Source organism: Copadichromis virginalis, linkage group LG23, assembly GCF_057382275.1.
Source record: "Copadichromis virginalis isolate Kocher_CV1m ecotype Utaka linkage group LG23, C_Virginalis_male_GT1.1, whole genome shotgun sequence".
NCBI lineage: Eukaryota > Metazoa > Chordata > Actinopteri > Cichliformes > Cichlidae > Copadichromis > Copadichromis virginalis.
Window position 1 is genome coordinate 9422304 of NC_140639.1, and position 19696 is coordinate 9441999.

Sequence of the window (19696 nt, forward strand, 5' to 3'; positions counted from 1 at the left end):
ACTTCAAATAATGTCAATGCAAGGTTTATGCATATCATGACAAATTTAACCTTCTAATGTCCAATGACACCCGTTTTTGCATTTCAAACACAAATAGCATGCAGTCTAACTCTTGGTCTGCTACTAAACATTTTTCCTAAGACATCAACATGAACACAAGAATGTTTTCGGTGAATCATAAATAAAAAACAGCCTCTGCTAATTTTGAGTCGGATTTTGCCACCTGACTTTCTGTCGCTCTGTTTTTCATTTATAGTCAAATCAATCTGAAAATAAACATGATTTAAACCAAATATGCCAGAAAGAAACAAACAGGATAGCCTTTTTGTGTCAGTTTAATCGGACAGTTTCTTACTACAACAAGTTTATGGAACTGAAATGAATGATTCAGATTGACTGTAGCTCTGCTACTGCAGCACTGATTTTGTCAAGATTAAAAATATCAAAGAATATAAACCCAAAAGTGGTGACGTCAACAAACTAACAAACTAATTACAATAGTAATTAGCTACAATAATACACTCAACAAAAATATAAACGCAACACCTTTGTTACTGCTCCCATTCCCCATGGGATGGACGTAGAGACCTAGAATTCATTCCAGATACACAATATAACCATCCCTCCCAAACAGTGGTCACAAATCAGTCCAAATGTGTGGTAGTGGGCACATCTGCTATATTGAGATAATCCATCCCACCTCACAGGTGTGCCACATCAGGATGCTGATCTGACATCATGAGTAGTGCACAGGTGTACCTCAGACTGCCCACAACAAAAGGCCACCCTGGAATGTGCAGTTTTGTCTCACAGCAAAATGCCACAGATGCCACAAGCAATGAGGGAGCGTGCAATTGGCATGCTGACAGCAGGAATGTCAACCAGATCTGTCGCCCGTGCATTGAATGTTCATTTCTCAACCATAAGCCGTCTCCACAGGCGTTTCAGAGAATATGGCAGCACATCCAACCGGCCTCACAACCGCAGACCTCGTGTAACCACACCAGCCCAGGACCTCCACATCCAAGATCGTCTGAGACCAGCCACCCAGACAGCTGCTGGAACAATTGGTTTGCACAACCAAACAATTTCTGTCAGAAACCGTCTCAGGGACGCTCAACTGCATGCCCGTCGTCCTCATCGGGGTCTTGACCTGACTCCAGCTCGTCGCCGTAACAGACTTGTGTGGGCAAATGCTCACATTCGATGGCGTCTGGCACGTTGGAGAGGTGTGCGCTTCACGGATGAATCATGGTTCACATTGTTCAGGGCAGACGGCAGCTGAGAATGTCCCAATTCTTGCATGGCCAGCATACTCACCGGACATGTCACCCATTGAGCATGTTCGGGATGTGCTTGACCGGCGTATACGACAGCGTGTACCAGTTCCCACGAATATCCAACAACCTCGCACAGCCATTGAAGTGGAGTGGACCAACATTCCACAGGCCACAATTGACAATCTGATAGACTCCATGCGATGATGTGTTGCACTGCATGAGGCAAATAGTGGTCACACCAGATACTGACCGGTTCTGGGTCCCCAGACCCCCAATAGCGCAAAAAACTGCACATTCCAGGGTGGCCTTTTGTTGTGGGCAGTCTGAGGTACACCTGTGCACTACTCATGATGTCAGATCAGCATCCTGATGTGGCACACCTGTGAGATGGGATGGATTATCTCAATATAGCAGATGTGCCCACTACCACACATTTGGACTGATTTGTGACCACTGTTTGGGAGGGATGGTTATATTGTGTATCTGGAATGAATTTTAGGTCTCTACGTCCATCCCATGGGGAATGGGAGCAGTAACAAAGGTGTTGCGTTTATATTTTTGTTGAGTGTAGCTATCAAAAATTAGCCACTTATCGCTAATAGTCAAACCAAGTAACTCTGTGAACGTAATCTTGATTATATTTAAGTGGGGAAAAATGCCTTGCTCTAAAGCAAAATAAACATAAATACAATCATCAGAATCCTACTCTGGACTTCGCACTTTCCAAATGGTTTTAACTACACTATAAACATAGTGACACTGAACAGGCCACCCTCTATGAAGCAATGTCGCTGTTCATTTCCACTTATTTTTTTAAGTGCTTACACTCAAAATCCAGGCTTCAAATTCGAGGGACTTGGTGCAATAGTATTTAGTCAATAGACACATTTAATCACAAACAAGCAAAGAGAAAAGCCAGACGCACATGCATGACCATATCTACATGTACTGAGTAGTCTTAGATGAGTGGAAATGGCGCCTCTGTTGAGGCCAAGAAAAGCAGCTGTTGTTTGAGAATTGCCATGTTTCCATCCCGACCCTGATTGTGGGTAGCTGCACTCCAATTCATCAACACAGTTCACTGTCAATTAAGTGCTCCAGGTGGAGTGAGGCTCCACCTGGCTTCCATTAACCTGCCATTACCCCGAAATAATGTAAAGGAGCTTCCAGAGAGCTATGGGACTGTCATAGATATCCCTGTAAACTGCCACTAATAAAGCTGGCCAGCTCTGCTCAAATGTTATCCTACATGTGTGAATAATATCTGCTGTGTGCTAAAAAAAAAAAAAAAGTCCTCGTCTTTGGTCCACCCAAGAGGTTTAAGATGGAAAGAAATATACAGACACTTCTATTTTTCTAACATCTTTCAGGAGATCTCCTCACAAACACTCATGCAAACATGAACATACAGAGAAACCTCTATCCTAGAGCTAACCATCTGCAGGGCTTCCCGTGTTTATCTTTTGCGTGGAATCGAGTGCAGCGCTTTGATGTATGAGTTTTGTATATATGTGTGTACATGAGTAGGACGAGGAGTGGAGACAGACATGTAGGGCCTGGATAAGTGGTGTAGTAATGACAGCAGTGCACGGAAGAGCTGGCTCTGATTCTGGGGCTTATGTGAAGTGATCAGTGTATGGAATAAAACTAATAATCTGTACATAACACCTCAATTAAACTGTGGCTGGAAATGTCATAAAATGTTAGTTGCGCCCATAGAGCCAGATGTTTGAGCTCAAAGGCTTTTGATGTCTCTTATCAAACATTTTAAACAAAGAGCTTAATTTAAAAAATAATCCAGCCGTCCATTTTCCATCCATTTTCTTCCACTTACCCAATTCAGGATCACGGGGGGGCTGAAGCCTATCCCAGCTGTCATGGGATAAAAGGCGGGGTACACCCTGGACAGGCCACCAGTCCATCATAGCACTGGAATATTATATTGCTGGTAATTTTCTGGTGGCTTAGGCGCTTTATGTGGCACAAAAAAGAAATCCTGTATGGAGGAAAAATGAACCCTCCTACTGTGTTCAAGTCAAAGCTGACCTATTTTAATTTGAAATATTTCATAAATATTATCCTTTGAAAACAGTGATGACATAAAATAGATGGCTGTCGCCAGAGCCATCATCCATCCATCACCATATTGTTTTAGCCACCATATTTGGACGAGAGGGTGGAATTCAAAGGCATCAGCCAATAACCTGCATCAATAAGCTGTAGCACCAACAGCATGAATTCAGTGGAGAGGTCCAGCTGAATAACTGATTTGTGGAACGGAGGCCTAGCAGACAGAAATCAGCTACAGTGGCCTGCGCATAATCCATTTGGATACATTCAGTATCCAGATAGATGAGAAATAACAAAAGTCATCCACCATACTGCTGCTTTGAAGGGGGAAGCTATCCATATAGAAGAGTCTATGGAGTCTACGGAGAAGAACTTGTTTTTGGAGCCAGCCTAAAGTGACAGTTAAAGAAACTGCAATTTTTGGTTCCTTCACCCCAACGGTTGTCCCTTACTTTTCACTAAGACATCTAGCTAGTGGCCGAGCCTCTGGAAATTAAAGCAACAGTCACAAAGGGAACCACTTTTCACTGGGAAAATGCAAAAATTAGTGTTCCTCAGATGATAAGTGGGTAACTGTAGGAGGTTGTTTGCTAGTCGCAAGCAAACCTCCTGCAGTCGTCCTGCTTGTTGCAAAGAGGTGTATGGTACCACACCTAAAATATCCCAACTTGATCTGAGGTTGCACAGTTTGAAAGTTGGGCTTTTTAAAATGACTTGTTTTCAGCTTCAAACTTTTACTTTGAAAGCAAACATTCTTTTCAAGTTTAACTCATGCTTGGTGGTTAGCGAGTGTGTGCAGGCATGCCAATATCTTCTCTAAATACTGTGAGCAAGCTTGGCAATATGCTAGCAACCAAAGCATTCACACGGAGGGTTTTGTACATTGCCAGGTGGGGTCGCCAACCAGTCTTTATGCCTCTGTGACTGGAGTCTAGGTCTTCTTTCGTCTGTTTTATTGTAGTTACAGAGAATACAGAGCTAGGTTCTTCTTATAGCTAGCTAAAGACCCATAGTTTGTGGCAGTGGTATCACTCAGTGAGTCTAATGAACGTCTCTTTCGCAGAAATCAAAAACGCCATTTTTGAAACCTGGCATTGAGAAAAATGGCAACACTGTGGTCTCTGAGTCTGTCAAAAGCCATTTGCATAGCAGCAGGTACACCATCGACTTGACTTCCTCCATTGTTGTGGTGTTCATGTTGCACAAATGATGTCACAGAAATATCGGCTAATTGGCACGCACATTAAGTGGAACTTAATTGTAATGGAAAACAACATAAACCGAGTCGAGTCACGTCAAATCAACCAGGTACTAGTGGAAAAGGGCTTTATGTGTTCACCCAACTTAGATCTAAGAAGCCCTTCTCACTTTTACAGGGCAGTGTACCATCAAAAGGAATTTTAAGCTAAAATTGTTTCTTAATCAAAACTAAAAATTGTAAAAATACCTTTACCCAAAATGATTATTTAACTGCCAGTCTAACTAGCTAGCAGTTGCTAGCAGCATGATAAATAAAACTGCCTCCTAGAGTTTTAAAGCTCACCAGTGACCATTGTTAAGGACTTTACACACAAGACGCATAAAATTCATGTGAAAATTTTGCATGTTAGAAATATCTTTTGAACTCACCTAATCTTAACGCAGCCATTCGCACCGACTCTGGAATTTTGTTGGATGAATTTGCAGCATTTATTTTTCAGATTTTTTGCATGAAAATAAACAGATCTGACCAATCAGATCTTTTTGAAGATTAATTTAACAACTGAGTCAGCGATTATTTATCGCCACTCTAATGAATAATTTAACCTCATTCTCAACAAGAAACGCAAAAAGATTATTTTAAAAGCATTTCAACTGCTGTTAAAGTAGTGTAACATTTCAGCAGATGCAGAGGCCTAAGAAAATAAACGTTTGTACTGTTAAACTGAGCAAGCCAATGTAATGTCACAGATGTGCTTTGTAGTCCTATAGCTGTTAATTTGTTGCAGAATTTCCATCACCCTCTCTTCAGGGAGGTTTCAGGAGTTGGCATTTGTGCGAGCGTTTTGTGTAAGTGTGCATGAATGCACTTGCTGCTCAACTTAGAGCTGAGTGACACTTTTGGACAGAGATCGTGAAAAGAGAGTCGAGGCTCGAACAGAATCCAAACAGAGACAGACAGCAACCAGACGGGCACGCTGGGGGGGCTTTGACTCCAGCTTCTGTTGTAGAGAAAAGTAGGGAAACACTGTTTTGTGTAAACTCAATAGCAAAGTGAATGAAGGGCTTCTGCTATCTATTGGGTTGGTACTATACTTGTGGGTGGTTAAATTAAATGATTCAGTTTCACACTGGTGCAATGTGCTGCAAATCACCAAAGTAAACAGTGTGAAATGAAATTATAATGCTTGAAAACTTGACACATGCACACAGAGGGAACCCCTTCTAGGGACTAAAGAGGCATAGACCATGATGAAAATGATTCCACTTCAGCAGTTCCAGGGATAGATCATTACCAAGGCTCAGGTCCAAACCAGCTCTACATAGCTCTGATTTAGCAGAGGGCCAGGCAAAAAAATCGGAGGCTTCCTTCCAAACCCATCCTGACCGAGAGCCCATTCCCAGGAAGGGTGGAGAGGGACCAGTGGCCCTCGGGCATTACTCGTCTCAGCCGATCTCCATTAGGATAACTCAAGCAGTGAAAAAACACAATGACTGGCTCCTGAATATGACTTTCATTTAACTCCACCATGTACTTAACTGTAAGGTCAATTTTATTATCGTACACAGAAAAACAATCCTCAACACATGATACGCATTTGAGGATGAGGAAACTGTTATGGTGCTGATTCATCTGCACTTGAGGGAGATATGTGTGTGTGTGGGGGGGGCATGTGTGTGTGCGGATGTGTTTATATATTAACACTGTGCACATGCAAGGCCATGTGTGTTTGTGTACTCACTGCCATCGGTCCCTCTTGCCTGCATGGGGGTGGTCCCTAAGCTCTCTTGTGCTCATGAAATCACTTCTAAGTGCCTGTAATTTCTCACGCTTCATCAGTACTGTAATTTCAAAAGGCTCCCTCTGAAGACCCTCCTTTAGCGGCGACCTGGGGTTGTCAAATGAAAACATCATTTATCCAGTGACCTCGGAGCTTCAGGAAATGGTTTGCTGGCTATTCAACGACAGCCTTGAAATAGGGAGCTGTGGTAAGGAACTGTGGGGGTTTGTGAAACATGAAACAAAAGGTGGTCTGGCCCCTAAATCTACAGTATCAGGTTTGAGAGATTTCAGAAAAATGCACCCATCCATTTGGAAAATCTTGTGTGGAACCATTTGTATGTTTGCCAAACTGAGGCTTTTTCCCCAGTGAAAATATTTACTTAGAAAAAAAGGAATGCTGAGAGTATTTATTTCAATGCAGTGCTTTCCTTCACTGTGCCCTAAATGTGGTTTCTGTAGTTTTTGGCCTTCAGAGTCTCAACCAGCAGCACAGCAATGAGTGGCTCAGTTCCAGGGCTGGGTACGTTCACGTTCAAAGGGAATGTCCTATGGCGACCCTAACCCTCTCTTTTGGCAGTATTTTTTTTTAAAGTCCCCCCCGTTTTGCATTGTTTTCTCATAGCTTTAATCTTGCAAGGCATGTTGGTTAAACGGGTTGGTCCATCATTTATCGTGTGTTGGTGATTTTCCTCCAGCATTTTCATAACTGACCTGTCCTGTTGCTGTAATGACACAACTTTGCAACTTTAAAGAAACAGGCCGAGGAAATGTAGACGAGGAAGTTTGGTGTTAAGTTAGGTCTGGCAGAATGACGGAACAAAGTCATCCTGAGGAACAGGCTGTGGTGGAGGAATTGATCTATTTCACTTGGAAGACACTTTTTGTTTGACTTTTTTGTAATTTAGTTGGATTATTTATTTATTTTTCATCTTTTGTTTCAGCTTTTAGTTGAAATGAACTGGTTAAGATTAGGACCTGACCATTGTTTGGATTAAACTATGCCTTTTCACAAAAATCATTTGTTGTTAGAAAAACAAAAAAACCCCAGCTATAACTGAGTGAAGCTCAGCCATAATCCCAGCAGATCAGCTGATCTCGGTAACCCACAGTTTCTACACATCTGCAGCCTACTTCAGCAGAGAGATTTCTTGTGTGCGTGCTACTGTTTAACTTGAAGCTCTGCTGTGATGCCTTACTGAGCTGCTAGCATGTCTGTGGAGTCCTGAGCAATTTTCCCATATGAACTAAAGGTGGTGTTTGTCTTCAATCAGGTCAGGATATTGTTAATATTTCTTATATTAAGCATACAACAATAGATCTGGACTGGATGTGTAGTGGCGAATTTCTGTCCCAAGCTTTGAAAAAAAAATTCTTTCACTTCTTAATATGAGCTGTCCAGATTTATTTCTAACTTGTACATACAAACAAACGATATCACGGTCAATAAACTATTTGCTGCTACAGCGCACATTTCCATTACCGTCCTGGCTCATTCTAACCTGCTACCACACATGCGCTGTGCATATATTCTCTAACCACATATTATACAAAATCATACATGTAACATAATAACTGAAACAGTATCAAAAATATTTCTCTGTAGATTGGCTCTAACATTTCCAGCCCCCTCATTGGAGGGCGTCAAGACTGACAGTTAGCGAACACTTACAAAAGAGCCAAATAACGTTAACACTTCCGGTATCACACAAAATATTTCTCTATAGATTGGCTCTAACAGGATGTGTTCTCACTGAAATACTGTTTTTGGTTTAGGGAAGGGTTGATTGTTAAACAGAGTGCAGAAGCTTCGAAAGATAACAGCCTCAAGCACATTGTGCATCCACTGAACACTTACCTGAACTCTTCTCAAATGAGTCCAAGAGTGGATTAGACTTTTGTATTTACCCATGCAGCACTTCTAGGTAAAGTCTAGAAAGATTTAGAGGTGTAGTGCATGTGTGAAATTGGCCTTCTCAGTGTAGTAGTAGTAGGCTAGCAATACAATGCTGTCCTTCGTTTTTGTGCTTAAAAACGCTGATGGAGCACATTTACGGACAGAGCCTGGCCAGTTTTTTTTAGACGACTTATTTAGCAAGTCACAAATATACCAAAAAGTAGTACAGATGACAAGTTTGACAGTTTTACTACTATTCATGCAAACTGCTGCCATCTTGAATTGTGAAGTTGGTGTTGGTGGGGCTTCTCCAACTTTCTGACTGGAACTCTGACCTGAGGGGTCAGAATTTAGTAGAGCATTGCAGGTTTATGCCTTGAAGAACTATCTGCACTTAATCTAGCTGATTTATGTCATTTTGCTTCATAGATGACTACAACTTCATGTCATCTGCATGACATCTAGGCACTGAACCCTGTGCAACTCCATGACTATTTTATTAAACGAGGACAACTTAAAATCTAACATGAAAAAATTCAATTTTCTCACATTTAGTAGTAAATGTTTTGAGATTCTTGCTTAGACCATGGGATTTTTGGATGATTCCAGTATGCCTAAACTTAGCTCAAGATACGCTAACACCAAAAATATTGAATTATCTGTACAGACCACCACAGACTCTCACTGATCCTAAAATAACGTAATGGTGTCCCTGCTTTCAGGGAAGACTCCTCTGCGAGCCTCTTTGTGTCTTCAATGCAGGTGTTGGGGATAACCAAGGGATCTTAGTGAAAGCCGAGTGAAAGTTAATGGGTTTGAGGGTCCTCAGAGGGCACAGAGGGAAAAAGGGGTCATGACATTTGATCGTCCTGCCCTGACAGGCCAAGGCACTGACAGAGAGGTCGGGGTTGGAGGGGGAGCAGAAATGTACCAAGAAGCACATGGGTGGGGCAGGCACGCACAAAGACCCTCTCAGTGCAGTGATCAGGCTTGTCACCCAAGTGTAACCCTCTCCTATGGCTTAACTCTCCGGAATACACTGGGAATATGACTCCAAGCCACTGATGAAAACATTTCGAATACAAAAGTGACCTGGGAGGAAAAAAATCCCTATTGAAGGACATGTTTATCCCCGTTTTGAAGCGCAAATCCTGTAAAAACAGCAGTCGAGACATTCAAGCGCACCAGCTCATTGACTCTGATGTAAACGCGTACATCATGATTCAGTCTTCTTCGTAGCCGTCTACCAACGCTTGTCATATGGACCAATCATGGAGCAGTTGGGCATAGAGCCACAACATAACAGGAAGCAAGTGGCATAAACACGGGCTATAAACACAGTAAACAAAACCAACAGAGCACTGACATGCTGCTGATTAAAAGGGTGAGACGTTTGCTGAAGAGGTGTTCAGAAAAAGAATGTACACAAACAGTCGGTGATTAGAGATGATACTAATCTCTCTCTGCAGGGCGAAAGTCAACAAATCAAGGTGAGGGGGAGATAAAAAAAAGAACATAATGGAGATAATGCGAGGTCTGTTACTTTCAGCGTTTCCACAGCACCATATTCAAGAGTTATGGTTGTTGTGAAACCACAACCAGTGTTGGCTGCTTGAACTGTTTGTCAGATAAAGAACAAAAGAAAAGTCATCTGGCATCACTTTAAAGAGCTTTAATTTCAAATGTCATGTATTCGCTTTACACTGATCCAGTCTGAAGTCCATTTTCTCAGCCTCCTCAAATAATAGTGATGCTATTCAACGTTGTTTTCTTTTTTGAGAAGTAAAGTTTTGACTTGCAGTCCATTTTAAATTAGCATTTTTACAATTACATAGTTAAACCAGCACTTTAATAGGACAGTAATGCTGCTTTTACTGGAAAACAGAACCAATAAGATAATAATCCAATGTTCCCTTTGAGGAATAATGACTCACCGGCCACTTTATTAGGTACACACTGATAGTATATGGTTGTACCCTGGAACTACTGCAAACATTCATTTTGATCCAAATTGACGTGACAGTATCACACAGTTGCTGCAGACTTGTGGGTTGCACATCCATAATAGGACTCTCTCGTTCCACCACATCACAGAGGTACCGTTTTTGGATTGAAATCTGGTGACTAGAAGCCATTTGAGTACACTGAATTTATTGTCAAGCACAAGAAACCATTTTTAGGTGATTTGAGCTGCTGGAGTTGGTACACTGTGGTCATAAACGGACGGACATGGTCATCAACAATACACAGCCGGGCTGTAGCTGTAGATGCTCAGTCGACACTAAGGGAACCAAAGTTTGCCAAGAAAAGATTCCCCACACCATTACACCACCGCCAGCCTAAACTGTTGATACAAAGGAGGATGGGTCCATGCTTTCATGTGGTTCACATGAAATTCTGGCCCTAACATCTGAAGGTCACAGCAGATATTGGCACTCAGCAGACAAGGCAATGTTTTTCCTCTTTCTATTGTCCAATTTTACTGAGCCCATGTGAACTGTAGCCTCAGTTTCTTTGTCTTTGCTGCTGTAGCCACATCTGCTTCAAGGTTCGACATGTTGTGCATTCAACCACAGGACGTTCAACGTCACTTAAATAACCCGTCTTCTCAATTCTGATATCAGTTTAAACTTAAGTGGGTTGTTTTGACTGTGTCTACATTCATAAATGCACACAACTGCTGCCACGTAATTGGCTAATTAGATATTTGCATTAATGAGCATTTAAAAACGAGCCAGTGAATGAAAAACATATCAAAAGAAATATAATCTGTTTGATTTGTAATTTATATATAACAGAAAGATGTGAATTAAACAGGCCAAACACATATGTACCATTATTTTGTTTTATTTCATTATTATAAAACAAAGGTTCAAAGACGTTGAGATTATGAAATGTTGGACATCATTTACCAACAATGGAAAACCATCATCCTCACTTGCAGGACACTGTCTACTTTGAAATAAATGTTTGGTTCACATGGTTGTTGAGCATTGTGGTTGAGTCTATAACAGACATCTAGAAATCTGTCCCAGCAGCCTCAGTTTGTTGGTAAACTGTGGTTTCTGGCCTGCTGTTAGGACTGTTTTAGACTGAAAGGGTCTGTCAGGCCTCTGGTCTTCTGCTTGTTGGTACAGTGTGGTTTCTGAATTACAGAACAGATATGTTCAAGCCAAAACACACAGAACATCACAATATTGTGAGGTTTCTGGGGTTAATGGAGAATGGAGTAATTGAGGGGGGCTGTATTTCTGTGCTATGTGAAGTGCAGGATTGAAGTGTATTGCAACATTTTTCTATGTAATAACTAATCTCTGCGAGCTAACGGTAAGTAGTTTTAGTGATGATCAAACTGGCACATGAAGCTCCTACAGTCTACACAACAACTGCATTAGTGTAATATATTTTCTCATTGGATGGTATGTATGAATTCATTTCAGTCTTACTTAAATGGGCAAACAGATGCTCAATAACATATCCATCTAGTTACCCTTTATGGTAGTTACATTGTTACTAAGATCCAGCATTTGTATATAGAGAATACTCAGTGCTAAAATACAACTAAGTACATTTACTCAACTACACAAAATGACTCTGAAGTACTTCTCTTTTATATTACTTCTTTTTTTTGGGGTGGGAATTATTTCCCACCAAACAGTAACATCTGTTTTTTTTTTTTTTACCTTATTCTTGCCATATAATACAGTGATAGTGCTGCAACCTCATATTTAGTCATGGCCAAAGATTCAAATAATGAGGTCAGTGTATGTATAAGTAATCCCTGAGAGCACAAAGCTCAAGCTTCAGTCTGCTCTTTCAGCGGTTGTTCTGGTCTTAGCTCTGATGATCTCAAAGAGAGTAGATATCACTCAAATTATTTAGGCACATGAGTCCTACCCACCAGCGTTTCAAACCTATTGCTTGCTAGTAATAGCCAATCAACAAAGTTGGCTCAAAGGTAAAACAGCTTGTACGATCTGAGGGACTGCACCAAGTATTGGTGTCAGATAACCACCGATTACTTTAACCTGGGAATCATGAAAAACTACTGTTGTAATGTATAAGAATAAACATATAAATGTGGAAATGAGCATAAGATGTCCACTTAGAGTTAAAAATTTGCAGAACATTAAATAAAAGTATGGAAACTTTTATCTATTCCTAAAGCTAAAAGATTCATTAAACTAATCCATGAGCTCTTAATGGAGCCTTTCATTAAGTGAGCTGTCTTTATTAAATAATGTCATTACTTTCATTTCTGTAGCTCCTCTGATACTCCTGCACAACCATCGTCAGACTGGGTAAGCTGGGAGTGCAGGCTGAATGAAACAGGCAGCAGCATGTTGCTCGACAGAAAAGGTAGCTTCTGGTTACAAACTTTGGACCAATCAGGGCGCTGCTTCGCTTTCCTGCAGCAGGAGCAACAGAAGTTCAACCTGGACCCCTTCACGAAGAAACTATCTGCTCTAAATTCATACTGACAATGCCTTTTCACTTCCGCTGACATATCTGATAGCCAACTAATTGTCACCGAAGGAAACATTTCCGAGCGATGACAATGTTGGGCATGTATGTGCCAGACAGATTTTCCCTGAAGTCGTCAAAGGTCCAGGATGGAATCGGTCTATACACGGCGAGGCGAGTCAAAAAGGTTTGTAGTTTCTGACTCGGGCAACTTTGTAACCAGGTTTACACGCGGGAAAAGTTTCGTGTTGCTTTTTAAGAGACTCCCAGAGGTGTAGATACTTTTTTCTGTTCGCCTTTTCCCACTGATAGTCGCTGTCAAAATCTCAGCCAGAAGCCAAGGCGTCTGTGACGTGAAGTGCCACGTAGCTACAGTAACTCCGGCTGTTTCTCCGGGTTCACTTCACGTATTCCTGCCTGCAAAGAAGGCTCGTTCCGCGGATAGACATCCATGTTAAATCCAACGTAAAGATTTTAACTGTTCACGCCAATTAACTTATACATTCACATTCATGTCCCCCCACCCTTTGTTGCCATATATGCAGAAAAGGAGGTGGGAATGTTGCGGAGGATGAGTGGGTTGAAGTGTCTGTACTGGGGATGTTTGGTCATTTAAATGTGTGGTAAAAGTTGCAGAGTGTGAACATGAATACAACAAGAAGAGCGGCACAATTTGACCACGCCCCCTGGGAAGTCAAAAGGAAAAATGTCCCGTACTGAGGGACACATGTACATGTCACATTAAACAGTAGGCGGGCCCACCATCCACCCAACACTCATCGGTGCAGAAATCATGTCCTCTGGGGTGTATTATTATGGTTTAATGTCATTCATTTTTGGCTGCCACTGTTTTCTTTAAAGGCATCGTGTTTGACAAGTGATCCCTCTGTTTGTGTTAAAGGGAGAAAAGTTTGGCCCCTTTGCTGGTGAGAAAAAGCTGCCCAGTGAGTTGGATGAAAGCTCGGACACCAGGCTGATGTGGGAGGTGAATGCGCTTCTTTTTAAAAAAATTTAAAACCTCAGGGAATGGAAATGCTGAATCTTCAGCCAGTTTGACAGACATCCTTCAGACCAAGTAGTTTTAACTCCAGAGTTCCCACGACTGCACCTCTGATAGCAAAAACCAAACATGTAAAATGCTGTAACGTACCTGAATCTTTCCAATTACTACAACAGTGTTATTTCTGTGATGCTGCATAACACAACAGCTATAGCTACAAGCTATATTTCAGAATAAAATCTTATGTTTAATAAGAATTTAACAGATGCCGCAATCCAATACCCTGTTCAAGATTAATCCGGTATTTCTCTGCATTTTGGCCTGTGATTTTTAACCATAATAATCAGGGTGTTGTGGTGTCTTGTTGTCATGTTTAAAATGTCTGTAAGAAGTCAGTGTTGGTCTTGTCACATGGTTTCATTTAAATTTCTGTTCAAAGTCCAAAGAGATACATTTGTCAAAAAATGTCACCACCCCTGACAATAAATAGTACCCAATCCTGCAGTCTCACAATGTCAAAGCATCATTCCAAAAAATCTTTCACTGGATTGGGATCAACTCCAAGTGTTAACCACATTGGGCCAAGACCAGTCTTTGGTGAAAATTTCATTCAAATCCATTTCTAACTGGATGAGTAATCTTGCAGTACTGTGCAAACATCTATAGCCAGCCCTCATTTCCTTATCCTTTGCTAGGAAATTTGGAAATGGGTGTAACAGTTTATTGAAACATGTGCAAACATACAAGGAAATACAGTATAAATAACAGTATATATTGCATATATACATTTTGTAAGTCAATATTTGTTATGCCTGCCCTCATTCATCATCACAGTCAGCACTCTCTGATTCATGACTGATAGTGTTGCACATCTTTTTAATCCAGGTATGCTTTTACTGTATTGAAAGTGTGTTTGGGATCACTGTCACGTGAAAAAATCAAGCTGTTGCCAATCACACTTAACAGATGGTACTGATGGTGTCAAAATCCATCAATTTTGACAAGATTCCCAATGCCACTGGGTGAAATGCAGCTCCAAACCATGACAGCCTCCATCCCGTTTTACAGATGGATGCAGACGCTCAGTGTTGTTCCTCTCTACTGACCTCCATAAATACTGATGATGATTTGAACCAAAAATTACAGGTTTGGATGCAGGTCTTGTGTAACTTGGCATACCGCAGTTTTTTCTCCCTGGTTCCCTTTACTAAGAATGGCTTCCTGACAGCCACGGTTCCACTGTGACCATTTCTGGTGATGCTTCAGTGAACAGTAGATGGATCAACTGAAGGGCCAGAGGCACCTCTCAGGTCCTTTGTCAGGTCTTTGCTGGATTTTTTTCTATTTCTTAAAGTCATTACTTTCAGATATTGCTTGTCTGATGCCTAACATGTCTTCTTTTATTCTCCACTTGTCCTATTTCCACATATTTTTTAAGGAAACACTGCAACCCATGCCAAGTTTTCAGCTAATAGCTCTTTGAGAGCTATTATTTGGTCCATAAAAACAATTTTATGTCTTTCAAACTGTGTTATATTTGGCTTTTCCCGCATAGATTCAACTAAAGCGCCTAAAGATGTAATTTAAACTTGGTTCTTTGCTTCTTTTAGTTATGTTGTAAGCTTTGTGCCTGTTTATGCTTGAATGAGTCAGTGTTTTAATGCTGACCAAACCAAACTAAACCAAAACATTCCTTTAAAAATGGTCACATACAAGGACTGGACTGAAAATGAGTGAAAAAGCAGCCAATGTTCAGATAAAAAGTTCAGAAAGTCTGTAGAACTATTTCTCAAGACCACTTTAAAGAATTACAAGAAAGTCTGGATCACTGGAAGCTAAATTTATAGAAAGGTGACTCAAGACTTTTTGCAGAGTACTGTATAAAAAAGGAGACAAACTGAACCAATCAAATAACCGCTCTGGTGGAAGCAGCTAGTCAACTGTATTAAGACCAGTTTAACCATAAACAGCTGCAGCGGAGAAAACAGACACATAACAACTTTAAGAAACATGTTTTTGTGTAGCATTAATACAACTAAACACAGTAAATATTCTTATAAAAACCTGTATGACAATTCAATGCAAAAAAGCCCCAGATCAGTCCTTTATCACACGATGCAGCTGCTTGTGGGTCTGTCTGAGTACATTCTTGTTTTTTCTGTGATAAAGGAAACATTTAATTACGTTGCAGACAAATGAACCATAATGCCTGACTGAAAGTCAGTCTTATCTCGTCTTGTGTAGAAACGCTGTGATGTAGTTATCTGTAGCTGCCACACTGGTGTTCATATGTAAGGCCAGCACGCTTTGATGTACAGAAGACGAACCTTCAAAGAAGGCAATGAGAGCAGAAGAAGAAGAAAAAGAATCAGTTGTTCTCATCTGACAGCTCATGTCGTTGCTGTTTCTTTTTTTCCCCCTCTCTAGGTCCGTGGCAGTAAAGGAGATGTTCTGTATATTCTGGATGCGAGCAATCCCCGCTATGCCAACTGGCTGCGGTTTGTCCATCAGGCGCCTTCACAGGAGCAGAAGAACTTGGCAGCCATTCAGGTACATTTCCACTCTGCAGACAATGAATCCCTCAGACCTTCCTGAAAGAAAGAAAATGATAAATATTACAGACATCTGTCAAACCTCCAAACCCGAAGTTCGAAATTATGTAAATTATTTCAAATTTGATCTCAGAAAATACGGAAATCTTATTTTCTTCTGGAAAAAACCTTGAAAACAAGATCGAAATGACAGGCTTTTTTCAGCAGCTATTTATTGTTTTTGTTGTGTGAAAAATCACAGATGTGCATGCGAGATAAAGTAGTTGCAAAAGAGCAACGTTAGTAGAAAAAGCACGGGTAAGAAAAAAGTCTGGAGACCTACAAGCTGAACTGAAATGGAATACTGCTTGAAAATTGATTGTTTTTCTAATGATTAAAGGTTTAAGGCAAAAAGGGAAATTTCTGCCAAAAAAATTCAGAGTTCATTTATATTGCAAAACAAATTACTTTGGCTCGAAGTCTCTTTGTTGCCAGATGTTTAAACTGTTAAAGGCTGTTATTAACGTAAAAAGGACATTAAGTTGGAGAAAGAGAGAAGTGTATTTGTTTCTTTTCTCTGTTTTTATCCTTGGTGTCCTTAGGATTTATACATTTTTCTGGATTTTGTTGAGGGAATATTTTGCAGCTGCAAAATTCCTTTTCTTAATTTATTTCCAAGACCAGCTTTTATAAAGTTATTATATTGACAAATAATGTGTTAACTACAGTTATGCGGGAAATGAGAATCGGAAAATATGCAGAATTTTCCAAACGCACAATGTCGATTTTCACAGTCTTGTGAATACAGTACAGTGGATATGGGAAAGTTCAGCTTCTGCGCTTCTATGTGAAAGATGAAAAGAGGTTATCCGCTCATCTTGGGAGAAAAATGAAAGTCCAAGGAAGAGAAGATGAACATTTGAGGTCTGAGGGTCAAGTTGCTGCCATTAATAGTTGAATACACGGAGTGATCGGTCTTTTAAAGGTCACACATGTGAGTTAAATCTCTGTGTTTCATCAACGGTGACATTTATTGTGTAGCTTTCATCCTCTTAATCGTTATTTATGTATATTTAGGGTCCCATAGTTAAAAACCAAATGACAGTTTGATTTTATTAACATGACCTTTAAGGCAGGGAAGTGAATGACAATATTTTTAAGAGTTTCACCGTTTGACCTGTGGCCTCAATCAAGCATTAACAGACTGCTGTCAGGGTGTAATAAGTTCAGCTAGCCTTACCGCAGAAGGTTAAAACTGTTAGCAACTGACTTTAATTTTTAATTTTTTAATTTTTTAATTTTTTAATTTTTAATTTTTAATTTTTAATTTTTAATTTTTAATTTTTAATTTTTTATGTGTCCCGTTTGGATCTTTAGCCATCAGAATTGTTGTCTTAAGGCCAAGAAAGATGCCAAGCGGATTTATTTTACCAAGTGGATCATCATGGCCTTGCCATATTGGTCCATTTGATTGACCTTTATTATAATTATGAATTTATTTTATTTTCGGTTGCTACAAACGGGACAGACATGACTGGGGGATAGGACAGGGAGAAAGAATGAAAGAAAGAGAGGGAGAGAAAGCAAACCAAAGGGGAGAAGAGACGGTGAGAAAGGGGGGAAGAAAGAAAGAAAAACAAACAAAACACCTGGATCACCTGTATGGAGAAAAAAAAAAACAGAAGAGAAAGCAAACCAAAAAAAGAGCAACATAATAAAAAAAGCAGCACCATCACAATAAACTAGCTAGCAGTAGATAACAGTAGATACTAAATATTAAACGATATTATGCAGCACGCAAGATAAACAGCGCACAATGTGCTTTGAGGCAGCAGCCAAGAAAGGTGTAGTCCGTGTCTGTGAACACCCGTCTGTACACCTGTGTGCATACCTGTGTGGATCAGCATGCTTGTATTCCAAAGGTTTCTCCATGTAACGATCTGCTAGGGAGTGTGGGGAGCCATAGCCCCGTCCACCAGGGTATGAAGCTCCCCCGCTGACCCCAGTAGGCACCCCCACACTCTGGAACCCACCAGGGCAAGGGGGCCCAGGCCCATCCGGACCGGGGCCCGCAGCAGCAGCACCGCCCAGCCCCACAGAGTCCGGGGCAGCCCACCTGACTCCACCCCAGAGAAAACTGCACCCACCCCATCATCCAACCATCTCCCAAACTACACAAGACAATAGACACCCAGGTTGAGTTCATTCTCCACCTCTCCTATATCTCTCCCCCCACCTGCAGAGTGAGCTCCTGTAGTGAGGAGACCACCTGCAAAGATATAACAACCTCCCCACCAGTTAGAGAGCCCCCTAGTTGGGCCGATGCACCAGAGGTCCCCTGCACCCACCCGCCCACTGCTCCGGCGACACAACAGCCAGGACCCAAGCCCCCAAGGCCCGGCCAGCACCCCAGACCAGGGGGCGGAGCACCCCCAGACCCCCAAGCCTCCACGCCCGTCCCGGACCCCCCCAGGGGCAGCCAGGCTTAATTTTTTATTTTTACATTGTTAAATATATCGAGTCACGTTCAGCCAATGTTCAGGCTGTGTTTGTGTTTTTTTTAGGACGGGGAGAACATCTTCTACCTGGCTGTGGATGACATAGAGACAGACACGGAGCTCCTGATAGGCTACCTGGACAGTGATATGGAAGAGGAGGAAGAAGAAGAGGAAGAGGATATTAAAGATGAAGATGAGAACAGTAAAGAGGCCAAGCACCTTGTAGAAATGGGTACAGTGGAATGTTTTAGTTTGCCTTCTTATGTATACACATTTACAGGTGATCAGTTTATAGCACACACATAAAAAAAAAAAACTTGCCCTACAGTATGTCGTACTGTGTTCATTAACCTTAATAGAACTAGTAATAAAGAAGGAGGACCACCCCTGCTTGCTGTGTGAGAGCAGTTTTCCGAGTGAAGAGATCCTGGCTGCCCACCTCCAGAGTCTGCACCAGAGGCCCAGCACAGAGGAGAAGGAGTTCAAATGCAGGAACTGTGGCAAAAAGTTTCCCATCAAACAGGCTCTGCAGCGCCAGTGGGTTTACTCTTTCATTACTTCTAGTGTAGTTTTATTTCATGCTCAACGTTTCTCTGATCTCTGAGAAGTCTGAAGTTTGAAGAGATGCTAAATCAATCCAGGGAACTGATTAGATTATGTGTTAGATAGATAAAAGTTTGGCCCAATTTTTGATTTCGAGTCGAGGATGAAGTATGTGTATCACTTTGACCCCACAAAACATTAATATGGCATAAAGCAACAGTTTATACGCTATTATTTGACACAATCTAACACAAACATATAATAACATCAAGTAAATACATTTGATCACATTGCACAAAACACTGGCCAATATTTAAAGCCATAATCAGGTAAAATTAATGTCATATTTCATCTTTGGCCCAAAACTGAATTAGCAACAGTCTTTGGTGCCTGGCTATTACAAGTCTTTACAAAATATTTAACATTAGTCTGG

At 41.1% G+C, this 19696-nt stretch overlaps 1 protein-coding gene across 1 annotated transcript in view; it reads left to right on the forward strand.

The window, feature by feature from the left end:
* The first annotated feature begins 12648 nt into the window (after nucleotides 1–12648).
* prdm5 (PR domain containing 5) overlaps nucleotides 12649–19696 on the forward strand; it is a 42810-nt gene continuing 35762 nt past the window's right edge. Inside the window, exons 1-5 of the mRNA XM_085449188.1 lie at nucleotides 12649–12878; nucleotides 13593–13676; nucleotides 16119–16241; nucleotides 18787–18952; nucleotides 19080–19257. Of these exons, the coding sequence (XP_085305314.1) occupies nucleotides 12780–12878; nucleotides 13593–13676; nucleotides 16119–16241; nucleotides 18787–18952; nucleotides 19080–19257 (650 nt within the window). The 5' untranslated portion in view covers nucleotides 12649–12779. The remainder of the gene's footprint in view (nucleotides 12879–13592; nucleotides 13677–16118; nucleotides 16242–18786; nucleotides 18953–19079; nucleotides 19258–19696) is intronic.